This window comes from Terrapene carolina, unplaced genomic scaffold (assembly GCF_002925995.2).
Source record: "Terrapene carolina triunguis isolate 2854851 unplaced genomic scaffold, T_m_triunguis-2.0 Scaffold31, whole genome shotgun sequence".
Classification (NCBI taxonomy): Eukaryota; Metazoa; Chordata; order Testudines; family Emydidae; genus Terrapene; species Terrapene triunguis.
This window is the reverse complement of record NW_020664382.1, coordinates 3,388,025-3,403,332: the sequence shown is the minus strand read 5'-3', so window position 1 is coordinate 3,403,332 and position 15,308 is coordinate 3,388,025. Positions and strand designations below refer to the sequence as shown.

Below are 15,308 nucleotides of genomic sequence, written 5' to 3'. Positions count from 1 at the left end.
GCGTGAATGAATCTTAGTGTCGCTGCGCAGTGGTCGGAGCCCGCCCTTCCCCCATCCCAGCGACGCCGCAACAGGATCCAGCCGGATTGGGGGGGGCGCGCCCCATTCACTGGCGGCCGCGCGCGCCCATTGGGCCGAGCCTCCCGCGGGGCTGCCTTCGAATCACAACAAGCCCCTGGGGCGGGCCCTGTCACTCATTTCAGGACGTGGGGCGTGGCCCATCACTCCGGCGGGGGAGGGGGATGAGCACCCATCTGATTGGTCAAGGTCCCTCACAGCCACGCCTTCCGTCCCGCTTCCCTTCTGTGCTGGAGCAGGGATAGGGGGTGGGTGAGGTGGATGCGCATGCGCAGTGCCAAGAGGTGGAGGAGTCCTGCTGTTTAATGGCGGCCGCGTGCGCGTGGTAACGGTAGTTCGGTGGCGGCTGCGAGGGGGTGGGTGGGTGATGGCGGAGAGCGGCGCGTGGCTGCTCGTGCTGAGCTCGGTGTTTCTGTGCAACCTTCTCAAAATCCTCCTGCCCTCCTGCTCCTCCATCGTAAGTGACGTCAGCGCGCCGGGCTCCCTCCTTAGCAACCGTCAGCCCCCGCTCGCGACAATGGCCGTAACCGCCCGGCGGGCGGCTCGGACCCCAGAGACCCTGTCGCGGAGTCCCCGGGGCGCGCTGCGGGCCTGGCCCGGCCCGGCCGGGGGCGCGGCCCGATGCTTTCCTCTTTCAGGGACCGCAGCCCCGCTGCGGTGCGCGTCTCCTCGGGAGCCTGGGGCGGCCGGGCTGGGGCACGAGCGCAGGGAGCCTGGGCGGGCGCGAAGCTGAGCCGCGGTCTCCTGAGCCCAGGCTGGGCCCCGGGGACTGGCTGGCAAAGGCCCGGCCTGCGCCGCTGTTGCGCGCCGAGCTCGGCCCGCTCGAGGCCGTCATGACTCAAGGCTGTAAAGCGCTTCGTCCCACCCCGGGTTTTCTGTGCCATGGCCTCGGGCGAAGGCTGCCACTGCCGGCTTTGCGCTTGGAAACTGTCCCGGCTCCTTGAGGCCAAGGGCCCTGTTCCAGTGGTAGGTGCTCGTTAAAGGCCTCTGCAGGAAAAGCCACTCGCCACAGCTCCGGCTCGGTTAAGGACTTCATCAATTGTCAGTAAACCCAACGGAGAAGCTCATTTCGAGTCCCCGAAAAACTGACACTTCCCCCACCCCAAACATTCCCTGGTGGCGCTTAGTGACCAAGAGGCCTCATATGTTACATTTTATAGGGATAGTCCTAATTTGGGTCTTCTCCTTATATAGGCTATTACCCCCGTCCTGATTTTTCACACTTGCTGTCTGGTCACCCTATATACATCACTGTCTTGTGTCCAGCCACAGATTGTACTCCTCCCACAACCTCATCCATAAAATCACATACATTGAACCTATTGTACTCTTGGGGGAATTCTGTGCACGTGTAGAATTCATTTCCCCCCCAGAATTTTTTTTCTCTGCAAAAAATACATTCTGCTGGGCAGGTGCTGCAGGTACACCTTTCGCCCACCGGGGTTGCTATGGCACTAGACTAGAGGGTAGTTGGCTCAGCAAGCCTGGCTCTGCCCATTGGGCCAGGTGAGGAGGCATGGGATATGGGGACAGACAAGGGATAGGGGGGAAGATTGGGATGCTAGGGGGGGTCACATAGATGGGTTCAGAAGGGCTAGTGGGGGGACATCTGGATGGGGGCTGAATGTGAGGGGGTGCAGGGACACCTGTGGAGGGGATGCGATGCAGGGACATAGGGACTGGGGCAGATGTGCCTGACTGAATGAGAAAGGCTAGGGGTCAGCCAGTGTCTGCATGGGGGAGGCTCCCCAGCTCCCTAAAAATCTCCCCCCAAAAACCACAACTGTTCCATACTTCTCTCGTCCACACCCACCAACCCTCCTCACTGCCAGGCTCCTTCCCAGCAATTACTTCTCCCTCTTTCAGCTCCTCCATTATCCCTGACTCCCCCAAGCCTTTGCACCGCTTCCGAGAAGTGCGGGAAATCTGATTTTGTATTGTAGTTTAAATGAATTATTACTCAGAGTTCTGTATTCATTTGCCTAGTAAGGAATTTATTTGTCAAAAAAAAATTCTTGAATCTTTTTTTTTGTCTGTATTGTTATAGACATACTTGCTGACAGGCATTTTGAAATAAGCTACCAAAATAATTGGAACTGGTGTGATTATATTGTGTTAATTAATTTTCCCAGTAAGGAATCTATTTGTCAAAAAACATTTTTTGAATCTTTTTTTGTCGTCTGTATTCAGTTATTCCCCCGTCAAGCCCCATCCCCATTATTTTTAGTAAAAGTCAGACAAATCATGAGCTTCCATTAATTTCTTTATTGCTCACAACCTTTCTGTGACTTACTAAAAATAACCGTGAGAAAATCTTTACTTTAAATATTAACATCCCTTTTGAAGTAGCTATTCAGCATTATCCTGTTACTGAAAGTCATAACAGCTCTATTTTATGGACAATAGTTCAGAAATGTTTAGAAACTCTAGAGCAGTGGTCACCAACTGGTTGATCGCAATCGACTGGTAGATCCTGGAGACTTTCACAATCAATCATAATCTCCGGCCACTGAAAGTCTGGTGGTATAGCAGGGCTGCTGCTAAGGCAGGCTCCCTGCCTGCTCCAGCCCCATGCCACTCGGAAGTGGCCAGCACGGCCCTGGGGAGGGGGGAGGGGCAGGGGTCTCTGTGTGTTGCTCCTGCCTGCAAGCACCGCCCCTGCAGCTCCCATTGGCCAGGAACAGTGGCCAATGAGACCTCCAGGGGTGGTGCCTGCAGAGGGGAAGCGCACGGAGCCATGTGGCCCCCTTCTCCCCCCAGGGGCCGCAGGGGCACGTTGGCCCCTTCCAGGAGTGACATGGGGCTGGGGCAGGCAGGGAGCCTGCCTTAGCTCCGCTGCATCACTGACCAAGGTAAGTGCCGCCTGGCGGGAGCCCACAGCCCAGCGCCCCCTCCCGAAGTCAGCACCCTGTACCCCCTCCTGCACCCCGACACTGTGCCTCAGCCAGAGCCCCCTCCTGCACCCAAACTCCCTCCCAGAGCTTGCACCCCAACCCCCTTCCCCAGGCTCAGCCCAGAGCCCTCTCCCACACTCCGAACCCCTCGGCCCCAGCCCAGAGCCTGCACCCCTTCCCGAACCCCTGCTTCAGCCCAGTGAAAGTGTGTGAGGGACGGAGAGAGCGGGGGGGTTGGACTGAGCGGGGTGGGGTAGATGCTAGGTTGCACTTAAATTCAAAAAGTGATCTTGTGCGTAAAAAGGTTGGAGACCACTGCTGTAAACTAGAATAAGTCCATATAAACCAAAATTCAGATTGTGGATTCTCATTTTAAGTTAGGCAGAGAGAGAGTTTATTTTTCTTTGAGCAAGTGATACACTGCAAAATCTTTTTCCCTCCAAGCCCATTCTTACAGTATATCTCAGGATAACTAAGTAATGGAATGCTTAAAGAGGTATACTGAAATTATTTTAGAAAAAACAACCAACTATATAAGTAAAAAACTCGGATCAATGTTGTCATTACTAGTTGCAACTCTGTTTTCTTTTTGTTGTCTGAGTGACCTGCCCCCCTGAAGTGCTAGGCTTTTTGTCCTCTCCTGTTTTGGGATGGAATCAAACAATTCTACTCTTAGATAGGGAACCAGGTATGCTACTCCATGCCTATCAACCACTTATTACTGAAGGTTGACTTGGTTTTGGACACTTGTGTTTTCTCCTTTCAGGAACCTGTGACCAGGGATATTGACTTATAGACGCCTTAAAACAAAATATTTTTATTTAGTAGTTGGAAAAAAGTAAAAAGAGTTTAAAATGAAGAACCTGTACACATTTGTCTTAATGTAGAGTACTACTATCCCAGAAATTGTAACTGCAGCACTCAGCTTCTTTAGATGCCCCACTAGGTCTCATGCTGGTCCTCTCTGACCCTCCTTTAGCCTGTGCACTTTTATCAGCCATATCCTTTCCTCTTTCTTTTCCTCCTGGGTTCTTCACGAAAGTCAGTAAATGCAAGGTAATGCTCATTGGAGGGAAAAAATTCAACTACTCATAGAATTTTGTGAGGTGGAAGTTAATTATATCAGCTCAGGAAAGTGATCTAGGCTTTATAGTAGTCAGCTCAATGCACCTCTTGCACTGTGTTTATTAAAAACAAAAAACCCACCCTAACAAGATGTTAAGATGCACAGGGGATGGAATGGCAAATAAATTGGAAAATATATAAATCAGTGGTGCACCTCAGCTGGAGCACTGCAGTACTGTTCACCCCATCTTAAAAACAATATTGCAGAAATAGAGGGAATTTAGAGAAGACAAAATTATTAGGGGCATGGAAACACTTATGTGAAGAGAGTTTGAAGAGATGGGGATTGCTTAGCGTAGAAAGAGACAAATCAGAGGGGAGATGATACCAGTTTATAAAATAATGATCAGTATAGAGAAAGATTTGGAGTGTCTGTTCTCCCTGTCTCATAATACCAGACAAGGGCACAGTCGATGAAATTAAGTTAGCAAATTAAAACAGGTAAAAAGGAAATATTTTTTCACACAATATGTAATTAAAGCATGAAACTCATTGTCACAAGAAGTTGCTGAGACCAAGAATTTAGCAAGATTCAAAGAAGGACCTAACCATTTATATGGATAGCAAGGATATCAGAATTGTAATACTTAAAGGTAACAAAAATTTTGGAAGGGATATTAAATGTCATGCTTCAGGGGTTAAGCCAATCTCTGAATAAGATGAGCTGTGAAATTAGGTCGGTGTAACTGTCGCTCAGGGGTGTGAAAAATCCACAGCCCTGAATGAAGCAGTTAAACCGACCTAGCCCACAGTGTAGACAATGCTAGGTTGGTGGGAGAATTCTCCCATCAACCTAGCTATTGCCTCTTGGGGAGATGGATTATCTATGCCAACAGAAGAACCCCTCCAAATAGTGTAGGTAGCATCTTCACTGATGTGCTACAGCGGTGCACGTGTGCTGCAGCAGCATTTTAAGTGTAGACAAGCCCTTAGTGACTGGCCCTCAACACTCAAACTCCATTTCACAGCTTAACAAAGAACCAGAATTTGTTGACATTGAGGCTATGCAGCCTCATATTTATTTAATCAAGATTTTTCTGAGGGGTGGGAGTAAAGATAGATTAATTTGTTCTGTGAGGTTGTTGATTCCTTTAGTTGATATTGTACATGTATTCTGTGGTATAATTTTTAAATTGTACAAGTATATAGAAAGTATGGTATTTGCTCTTTATATATTTAAGAAAATAAATATATACTAAATTCTGACTAAATAGCTGATCGAGTTCCCTTTTTTTTTTGTAGATATCCAGATTGCTACAGAAGGATGCAGAGCAGGAGGCCCAGATGAGAGCCGACATTCAAAACATGAAGCAAGAACTCTCAACCATTAGTATGATGGATGAGTTTGCTAGATATGCCCGGCTGGAAAGAAAGATTAACAAAATGACTGACAAACTTAAAACTCATGGTAGAGTGCAATATTTGTTACTTGTTCAGTTTACCTAAAAACACATCTTTTCCCAAGTATGTTTTTATTTTGACTGTATTTGACCTTATCTGTAGAGCCTTTCACATTTTTCTTTATCCCTATCCAGTGCTCTCTTGTTTTTTGTTTTGTTTTTAAGTTTGAGGGTTTTATTAATATTGTTTTTGTTTCTGTTGTACATAATACTAAAGGGGTGGGAATATAAGTACCTTTCAGAGGAATTCACAAGGAAACTGAGGCAGAAGGCAAGTTTTCATTTTCTGTCTGAAGAAACACTCCAGTCAGTCAGTACACCTAGAATTTTTGAGTTCAAGTCAAAATAGCAGCGTGTCTTTAAGACATGAAAGTGAGCCACTAATGCTATGTCTTCGTTGCAAAAAGGTGTTAGTTTTTTTCTACAGCAGGATAATTAATGCATGTTACAATCCCTTTGTAAAGTCTTAATGGAGACAAGGCACTGACTGGAGATTTTACCACAAGCTAATTAGACAAGGTCAGTGCTATGTCTCCTGCCTGTGATTGACCTCACCTAATTTAACTCTTGGTAAAACTACAGTGCATTGTCTCTACAAAGCTGTTTAATAAAGATTTTGGCCGCTGGGCCACCATGTTTAAAGATATATTTTTTTGGATGGATTCCTTTATATTGCTCTGAAGCACCACAGCGGTTGAAAATCAAATTGGAAAAACAGTCTTTTTTGTCAGATGTAACTATTTGGAATAGTCACACTAAAATGATTTTTCATTCTGAATGAGATTCATTCAGCTGGGCAAGAAAGTATTCTTGACAACATTCCCATGAGCCCGAATGGTTAAAAAAAGGCAGTGATAGAATGCCTAATGCGATAGTCTGTGTCCGCTCAAGAGATTGCACTACCCCTATGGAATAGAGAGTACTCTCGTTTGTGTTTAGTCCAACGTAAGTTTTCATAGGTCAGCAGCTGTAGAGATTCCTTTTGGTTGGGGATAAAACTCTTGGTTAACCATGACATTTCTTTGTCTAGTGAACCACTATTTCAAACATTCCCCAGAGTAGCTTTGTGTAAGGAAGTAGGTAGCATCTTACTCACAGAGGGATACTCTGTAGCGTACACTGATATTTTGGATGATGAAAAGAATGCCTATGTTTTCCAATAATAAATTGCCAGTGACAGCACATAAATAGAAGTCTAATCTTTGAGCAGAATATTTTCATTTGGAAAGTGAAATATTAATAATTCACCAGTTTGAGGTAAGCACTTTACTGTTTATAAATAATACAGGTGGCAATATTTCTTTTCTTTTCACAGTGAAAGCACGAACTGCTCAATTAGCCAAAATAAAGTGGGTGATAAATATTGTATTCTACATTCTACAAGTAAGTGAACACTTTATTACGATGGAATACCGATCATTAAAACAAATACTTACAATGATATTTTACCATTCTGCAGCTTTGGCTAATACTTCCACTATGTCTACACTACCGACCTAACAGCAGCACAGCTGTACCACTGCAGCTCTCTCACAAGTGCAGCCTCTCTATGCCGGCGGGAGAGAGCTCTCTCACCAGGCTAATTAAACCACCCCCAATGAGCTGCGGTAGCTATGTTGGTGGAAGACACTCTCCTGCCGACATAGCACTGTCCACGTCGGCGCTTTTGTTGGTGAAACTTATGTTGGTCAGGGGTGTTTTGTTTTTGTTTTTTTCCCATGCCCTGACCGACAAAAGTTTTGCCGACAAAAGTGCTAATGTAGACAAAGCCATAGACGTGCATCTGACATTCTGACTATATGTAGCATGGCAAATGCTATCATCAGTAAATACTTATTTCCAGGGATGGAGGATATTGCTGATGCGGGGGGGGGGGGGGGGGGAGAGGGGGGTGGTATTTGCGGGGAGAAGGGATTTTTGAGTTTGATTTAATGTCTGGTCTGCTGTTTTCCGGCTTTGGTGGGAGAGGAGGCTTCTTGCCTTATCCTTTACGTCATTGCTCTGTTGTTTGTGTCAGAGGCAACTGGCGCCCAGGATGATAGGTGCTATCTATCTTTGTAAGCTGGGCTGGTAGCCCTGCCTGTTGTTAAGGTTGCTTTACATTTACAGTTATAAGACCCTGTTTTCAGTTGCTTATAACTTTGCCAGACTTCAACTGTTTAGACTGAAATTTTCCTTGAAACTGATGCTGACATTTTAATATTGTGTGTATAGTTAAGATGATGTAAGTAGCATCCAGATTGTAACAACTTTTTGTAGTTTTATGGGCACAATCTGACATTTGTAAGTTTAGCCGCACTTCATAATTATTCCTATTTTAATTTACTGCCACAAAATAGAAATTTGAACATACTTTTTTATGTGTTGTTTTCCTGGCTAATGAGAATTTCCATTCCAGGCTGCTTTGATGATCTCACTAATTTGGAAATATTATTCTGAGCCAGTTACTGTGCTTCCAAGCAAATGGCTAGCCCCATTGGAGCGTTTAGTAGCCTTTCCTACTGGAGTGGCAGGTAAGATTGTGTATAAGTATTATACATTTCTCTTCTCTCCAAGTGTATGTGGAGTTCAAGAGTGTAACGAGAAAGGGCACATGGAGGATAAAAATGCTTTCCTTACCTATCTTTCTAATAACAAAGAGAATTTTAAACTACAGTCTTTACTGATCAGGCTTCTGGGCCATACTGCAATTTTAATATTAAATAACATAAAAAATGAAGGCCTCTTTCACGTTATGGGAAATTTGAAAAAAGTGATCAGAGAAGGAACAGCCTGCTCTCAGCTTCCTTTGCTGAAGGAAACATGATTAGGCTGCATGGGGGCCTATACGCAGAAATGCATTGTAGTGTTTCCCTTCTTGGTTTTAATTTTTTTACTGAAGTAAGTTTAAGCAATTCCTGAAGCCTTCCTGGATGTCTGGTCTCGTATTTCCATTTGGGATATTCCTTTCTGGGCCCTTGGCCATTAGCAGAAACCTGCATTTGCTTCTGAGAGAAACTGCATGTGTTTCCTTTATTATGTTAAAACTAAAAAGATGTTGAAAGGAATTTATGTAGGGAAAATAAATTAGAGATCAATTTTATACTAACAAAAGCCAAAACCTCACATTCGATTAGTGTAATCATGTACAGGTCATATATAAAGTGATTTGAAATGAATTTAGAAAAGTAATGCTCCAGGGCCCACTCCCACTTCCATTGAAGTCAATGAGAGCGTTACATTGACTTTGAAGGATTTGGTGTTTAGTGAGAGACCTTGGCAAGGTGTTGTTAGACAGTTTACAACGTGTCAAGTCTAAACTTTTGCCTACCTTAAAAATACTATATCTTTCCACGTTGGCTTCCTGATCCTTGAAAATCTATCATTTTGAAAACAAGAGCTTCAACAGAAGGCTAAAAAAATGGAACTTTTCTCCAGCACTACCTAACAGTAAATTCAAGATTCAAGGTTTCTCTCAGGTCTCAGATCCATGTTTCTGAATGGAGACCCTGACTACTGTATACTGACGAGCTGAGCAGACAGACAGACTGCAAGGACAATGTAACGTGTGTGTGTATGTATGTGTGTGTATATATATATATATATATATATATGCCCACAAGCTAAAACACAGGTGACAGCTTTTATTTTAAGCCTACCGGTATATGTGCCAATGGTGTCCTCTTCAAAGGATTCTAAATTATGTTGCTATCTTTTTAACACTTAAAAGCTTTCTTGAGCATGGTCCCTATTCACCATGATAACTTGCCGAGACAGGACTGTGTTTCTATGGTGCTGGGAAGGATTAGTCCTTGAAAGGCATTTACTTAAACAATACATAAAGCTTTGAACAGTTCTGTTCAATTATCTGTCTCTCATCCTCTTCTTTTGTCTTAGTTGATAATCATGAGGGAAGGCTATTGCTCTTGAAAATGCTTCTAAATTATGCTGCTCCCAGTACAGAGACATTTAAAACCATTGAAAAGAATAGTTTCTCCACCTCTATCCCAAGGAAATAATTTTCATTTTTTAAACATGATACTGAATTGACATAGCATAAAAATGCAGAAACTTACAAAAAGAGATGCTAAACCACATAATGAACTAAAAGCTCATCCAGACTTTTTCCCTTTGTTTTTTATTTTGCTTTGCCAGCCTAAAGTGAATTGTGGGATGTGATTGGTCAGTGTCAAGCAGCTTTTGTGGGATGCCAAGAAAATCCAGCTTTTGATTAAAAATTACTGTTCTACTTTCTAAGAATTTGACACTTTTTTAAAAAAAACTTGTGTGCAGCTGTACATTCACTTGGAAACAACAATTCTCTTTAGTTTTGAAATACTTATTTTTTAAGAAGTATCATATTTCCCTTTTTGTTTTATTTATCACTTTATTGTTGCTGAATTTCCTGGTGTACTTCAGTCTGGAAACACTCTATTCTGCCAAACATAACTACTATATGTCAACACTGTTGGTTTTAGTGGGAAGGCCATTTAAAACAGTAGCACAAGAGTATCTGGAGGGAGGGTCCAGTAGTGATGGAGTTAATAGTTTTTTTCCTGGGTATGCATATTTAAAACATTGCTTTAAAACAAAACAAAAAAAAATTTTCAGGAAACATTCTTTTTACCCACCTTGAATTTTTTTTAAATTTAAAAGGAAGGTTCTACTTTGGTGCTCCCTTTCTACTTCACCTTTGTCTTCAACAGCAAAGTTATATCTCTAATCACACAACAGATATGTTTAGAAGTTGCAGGATATGTATGTCACGCATTGGTACATACTGTACCTCTAATTCAGTACCATCTCCCTGACTTTCAGATTCTCTCAGAATTAGGTATAAATACGTTATCCCTTGATTCCTTAAAATTTTCATTTTTGACCCTTCCTGAGTTACTTACCAGAGTTAGAGATGTGTGTTTGAGAGTTACTGATACAATAATATACGATGCTTTTCTCTCTCCTCAGGTGGTGTTGGAATTACATGCTGGCTTGTGGTCTGCAACAAAGTTGTGGCCATTATGCTTCACCCTTTCAGCTGAGAAGGAATCCCAGAATTCTGAACTGCATTTCCGTTATTATAGTTAGAAAGTGGAGTCCTGAAGTCTTTTACGAGAGACAAAATACAGAGCTTGCCCTAAGTACTTCACTTCTGGTGTATAAAGGGAGAGAAGCCCTTTCTATCTAAGAAAGCAATTGTATACAGTGTAATAATTAAGCATGAATTAATTTTCATCTTTTATTATTTCAATTGAATATTTATCAATAAGGTTTATTGGTCATACCTTCTTCCCTTGACTTATCCCTCAAGTTCTTAGTCAACAACTTTTAAAGAATAATATTACTCTTGATAAAGCCTCATTTTTTGTTGTTGATGGCTAGTATATACACTGGTTAACTGCAGAAACAAGAATTTGTCACTACAATTTCACTGAGAATCAGCTGCAATGCTGGATTAACTATAGCTTTTTAAGGTGAATTACAGAGTGGGTGTGGATTCTTTTAGGGCTTTACTATTTATTTGGGAGAAGTATAATTTTCTTTTGGTGGAGTAGGGAGGTAAATTTACTGCTTGTTTATTTTAGAATGTGATTTCCTGACTTTACCTTGCAGACTTCAGCATTCGTGGGCTGTCTTAGAAGATGCACTGCTGATTTAGTTGAAATCTAAAGTTGTCCCCTGGCCCTCTCTCAACTGCCAGATATGTGGTGGCTGGCTACTTGTTCCTGTCTGCTCCCAAATGACAATGGAGACCCACTTGCTTGAACGTATTATATCTCCTCTCCGAAATGGCTCTTCCTAGCCCCGGACCTGATTCTCCCTCTCAAAGTACTTCTCTTCCCCCATCTCTCAACTTGTACTGTCTTGGGAAGGAACGATGTGGCCAGTCTCTTCCTGTTTCATGGTTGAGGAGGAGAAGCAGGAAATGTTTAAACTTCAGAAGGAAGAGCAATCACTAACATTTCAAAATATGAGTAATGTCATCTTCCAGGATAGCCCAAGATAGTCTGCAAGGTAAAAAAGTAAGTCAGGGACTTAGATTTCTGAAGTAATAGAAAATCTTGAAGAAAATGATAATTAGCAGAGGAAAAACTTTACTTTTTGGAGTGAATCCTCTTTTCCCCAGTGCTAAGCTACAGTAAACAGGCTGGATGCATATGGTCCTGCAGGGGAAGGGCCTCCCTACTAGCCTGCCGAACAGTGATAAACTGTTTTGCAACAGCTTGGCTACACTGTCTGCTGCCCATGTCATTCCTTTCCTGAAAGGCCAGTGGTCAGTGGATTGGCAGAGTCCTTGATCCACAAGCCCTGCATGCCTCTACGCTGGCATGGAAAAAACTAATGTGGAAAGGGGCACATAACACGCCTGCATAAGTTCCAGGAACCCTGGCTCACCTGCTTTCCCTGTGCAAGGGACCTGCATCTGTTCCACTACATTCAGTTCCCTTCATAGTCCTAGCGGGGTGTGCCTGATTCTCATCCCTCCTCCAAATGAACACTTCGTTTAGGAATGAATTCTTAAGGTCACGATACCTGTTCTGTGTGTGTGCATGAAATGTTTTTCTTTGTATGTTAGTTTTTAATTTGTTTTTTATGTTGGTTATGTTGAGCCAGTATTAATATTTATGCATAAAATATGCACGACCAAGAAAAAAATACAGTGATTGAGAACCGCTGTGCATGGTTTCTTTATTCATTAAATAAGGTGGTTCTTTCCATATTCATTTTAATTAAAACTTTTGAAAAGATTAATGAGCATTATATTGGTAGATAATTGGTAGTTGCTACCTAAGGAGATAAACAAGGAAACAGTGCATTACATACACAAACTTTGAGGCACTAAAAGTAGATTATTTTAACCATGCTATTAACACTGGTCCCCTAGATGCATCTGATGATGCTCAAAAGTCTTGCATTTCATTTGTTTTGAAGTGAAAGAGCAAGACCAGTAGGAGCAGCATCTTTTTCCAAAAGAAAAGTTGCTTTAGCAGTAGATTTGTGTTGTCTATTTTGGTTACACTTACTAGGCCAAGTCTTGCTCTATTTATTCACACAAGTAATCCTATTGATTTCTTTAATCAAACTCCTTGTGAGAGCAAGAGCAATGAAGTTTTGGCTCTGAGAACTGTGAACAAAGTTGTTGGTTTAAGTATTTTTTGAATGTGACTGCTCCATATGCTGGGTATGGCTATAATCACACGAGAAATATTGACATTTCATAGATATTCTTTCCCCATGCATTTTTGATCACACTACCAACCATCTTTGAAGTTTTTCATTGCAAAGTTTAATCAAAGTATTTTATCTTTAGGAAAAAAGCTATCAAGTACCAAGAAAATTACTCTTATGTGAACACATGCAGGGTATCTTAATCCTGAAAAGTGACTAGAATCTGTTACAGGATAATTAATGTTCATGCTACTGTTTTTAAATGTCCTTGACTTTTTTGAAAATTAAATCAGACAGATTTTTTTTTCCCTTTCTGACCCTTGCTACATATCTGAAATATCCTACTTTAAGTGACGACAGATTTAAAAAAAACAGTAAACAAAGGCAAGGCTATTTGAGAAGTGGACATCCCCTACTTTTCCAAAACAACCCATTCAATGGGCAAAATAGTGCAGACTTCATCACCTGAGTCCAGTGGTTGGGATGCGGTGCTTTGAGGAATTCTAACTTTCAGTGGCAACGAATGAAGCTTCAGAGCTTTCTGGAACTGGTGAAAATATAATTTTGTTTGAATTTTGGAAGATATTTCAGGACTGAACTTTAACTTTTATTGTATCAGGGCCAACTAATGACCATAAAAGCAAATCAATCACCTCAGCCAGCTGAAAAATCTCACATAGAAATCCAGATTGAAGCGAAAGATCTTCCATTTTACCCTAAAGGCTGCCTGTCCTGCTTGAGCATTGGTGGATGATATGGATGATTGAATTCCAGAGCTGAAGTCCTTTCACCAATAAAGGTCTGCTGTCTGTCCCCAGCATTTCAACTTTAAACTCTCAGCAATTTGAATTAATATGTTCTCTTATTCTGACACAAGATCACTGAAATCCTTCAGCTTTTAGTCATGCCACTATTGGATAAAAACATAGCTTACATATGATTACTTTTATAGTGTTAAAAAAAGCACTTTATATATCTATATGGGCCCTGATCCACTAAAGTACTTAAGTACTTGCATAATTTTAAGCAGGAATAGTCATAGTGAAGTCACTGGGACTACTTGTGCTTAAAGTTATGAAACTGCTTAAGTGCTTTGCTAGACTTAGGGGCTCAGATTTAAAAGCTACACAAATATTTAAAACGGGTGTGAAATCCTGGCCCCACTGACTTCATAGGGGCAGAATTTTGCCCCATAAATCCAACAGGTATTTCAATCCTGCTTATCTTTTCACTGTTCTGTAGCACAAGCCCTTCTTTAATGTTACTCTTCCAGACAACTTCAACTGCTTTCCAACCTTGACAGCCTTTCACTGCAGCTAGCATAAACATGGTTTTAATATTCTTTATTATGGTACATTCTAATATGCCCAAGAGTGTTCAACCAATTGAGTAGCATGCATAAGCATTGGGACACGGCCCTTGTAGAGAAATACTCTCCTGTAACTGAGTATTCCATTTCAGTTTTATTGCTGAAGAATGGTTCAGGTAAACATTCTAATAAGATTTAAATGAAATCTTACAAATAATGAAGGCAAAAAAACAAAACTGGTAGGCAACACACTGCTTTTCAACAAATGTTAAACATATTGCATATTTTAAGATTAAAGATAAACAATTTAACTTTGTACATCAATTGAATATTAAAACTATTTTATGTCTGAGGATGAAGTTGTTAGTTTAGACTTTCCTAGTGTAAGTTTAGAATCTCCACATTGCAGACCAGTATCAGTGTTTGAAATCTCACTTGTATAATTATGTAACCTTTCATTGTCCACAATTGTTTGTTCTTTATCAAGCTCTTTTGTGTTAGGGGTTGAATGGTTGTTTAAGACATAGCTTGGTCCAAAGAGTTCTTCCATAAGAGAGTTTTTCCTCTCTATTAGTGTTGTACGAACATAGCTTCCATCCTCTGCATCTTTCTGCCTTGTTTTGGTAACTTTACCAAATGATGGCTCATATATGCCAAATGAATTTCTTGCCTTCAATTCAGCTGTCTCACTCTGGTGCCGACCTGCTTGTCTGTTTTTGCGGAGGCTGCCTGTGTTGGACACTGGACCTGATGCAGGAAGCCCCTGATGCAAGTTTTCAGTGGCTTCTGTGAATGTATACTGTTTTTTTAGTCTAGTGGGTGTTCTGTTATTCTGAGTTGGAGTTACACTTTTATCATCCGCTGCTCCTTTGTCACTTAGTTGTTTACTTTTTCTTTCCTCCTTTTTATTCTCTTCTGCTACAACTTTTTCCTGATTATTCTTCCTTATTGGGACATCATTTGTAGGTCGAGTTTGTCCTGCTTTCATCAGTTTCTCCAGTTCTTCTTTCAGTAAGTCAGCTTTCCTTTCTTGCACTTCTCTCTTTTTCTTTTTTCTTTCGATAAATTCAAAGTGAGTTTTTTCTTCCGTGAGCTGTATTTCATCACTTAAAAATTCTACAATGGAATATTTTTATTTAGCAATGTTCTTAATTTAGGGATTATTTAAGAGCATTAGATAGTGCAAAGACATTTTACCTATGTAAATCTATATACCATCATTCTTGTTTATATTTCACCAGTTCTATGAGATTACTAAGAAGATACTGTTCACTAATGAGTATGCCAGAAGACTTGTTAGATCTAGATAGTACAGCACCCTGACGCTAAACTGACCCTAGAGTTTGCATCTAGGCT

General features: G+C 41.6%; 2 protein-coding genes across 2 annotated transcripts in view; one reads left to right on the top strand and one right to left on the bottom strand.

Moving 5' to 3' along the window:
- Window positions 1–321: 321 nt before the first annotated feature.
- LOC113406565 (tail-anchored protein insertion receptor WRB-like) lies at window positions 322–10,667 on the top strand. The gene is made up of 5 exons (XM_026651885.2): window positions 322–535; window positions 5,340–5,505; window positions 6,813–6,880; window positions 7,896–8,010; window positions 10,442–10,667. The coding sequence occupies exons 1-5, from the start codon at window positions 446–448 to the stop codon at window positions 10,513–10,515; spliced, it is 513 nt and encodes a 170-aa protein (XP_026507670.1). The 5' UTR covers window positions 322–445; the 3' UTR covers window positions 10,516–10,667.
- A 2,719-nt stretch (window positions 10,668–13,386) lies between these two features.
- LOC112117096 (lebercilin-like protein) overlaps window positions 13,387–15,308 on the bottom strand; it is a 33,315-nt gene continuing 31,393 nt past the window's right edge. The window contains exon 8 of the mRNA XM_026651658.2: window positions 13,387–15,068. Coding sequence (XP_026507443.1) covers window positions 14,290–15,068 — 779 coding nt within the window. The 3' untranslated portion in view covers window positions 13,387–14,289. The remainder of the gene's footprint in view (window positions 15,069–15,308) is intronic.

Bases quoted from the DNA above. Each gene is read 5' to 3' on its own strand.
- LOC113406565 (XM_026651885.2), top strand. From the start codon at position 446: ATGGCGGAGAGCGGCGCGTGGCTGCTCGTGCTGAGCTCGGTGTTTCTG. The intron at 5,506-6,812 runs GTAGAGTGCAAT...TTCTTTTCACAG, and splicing joins TGACAAACTTAAAACTCATG to TGAAAGCACGAACTGCTCAA. The intron at 8,011-10,441 runs GTAAGATTGTGT...CTCTCTCCTCAG, and splicing joins CTTTCCTACTGGAGTGGCAG to GTGGTGTTGGAATTACATGC.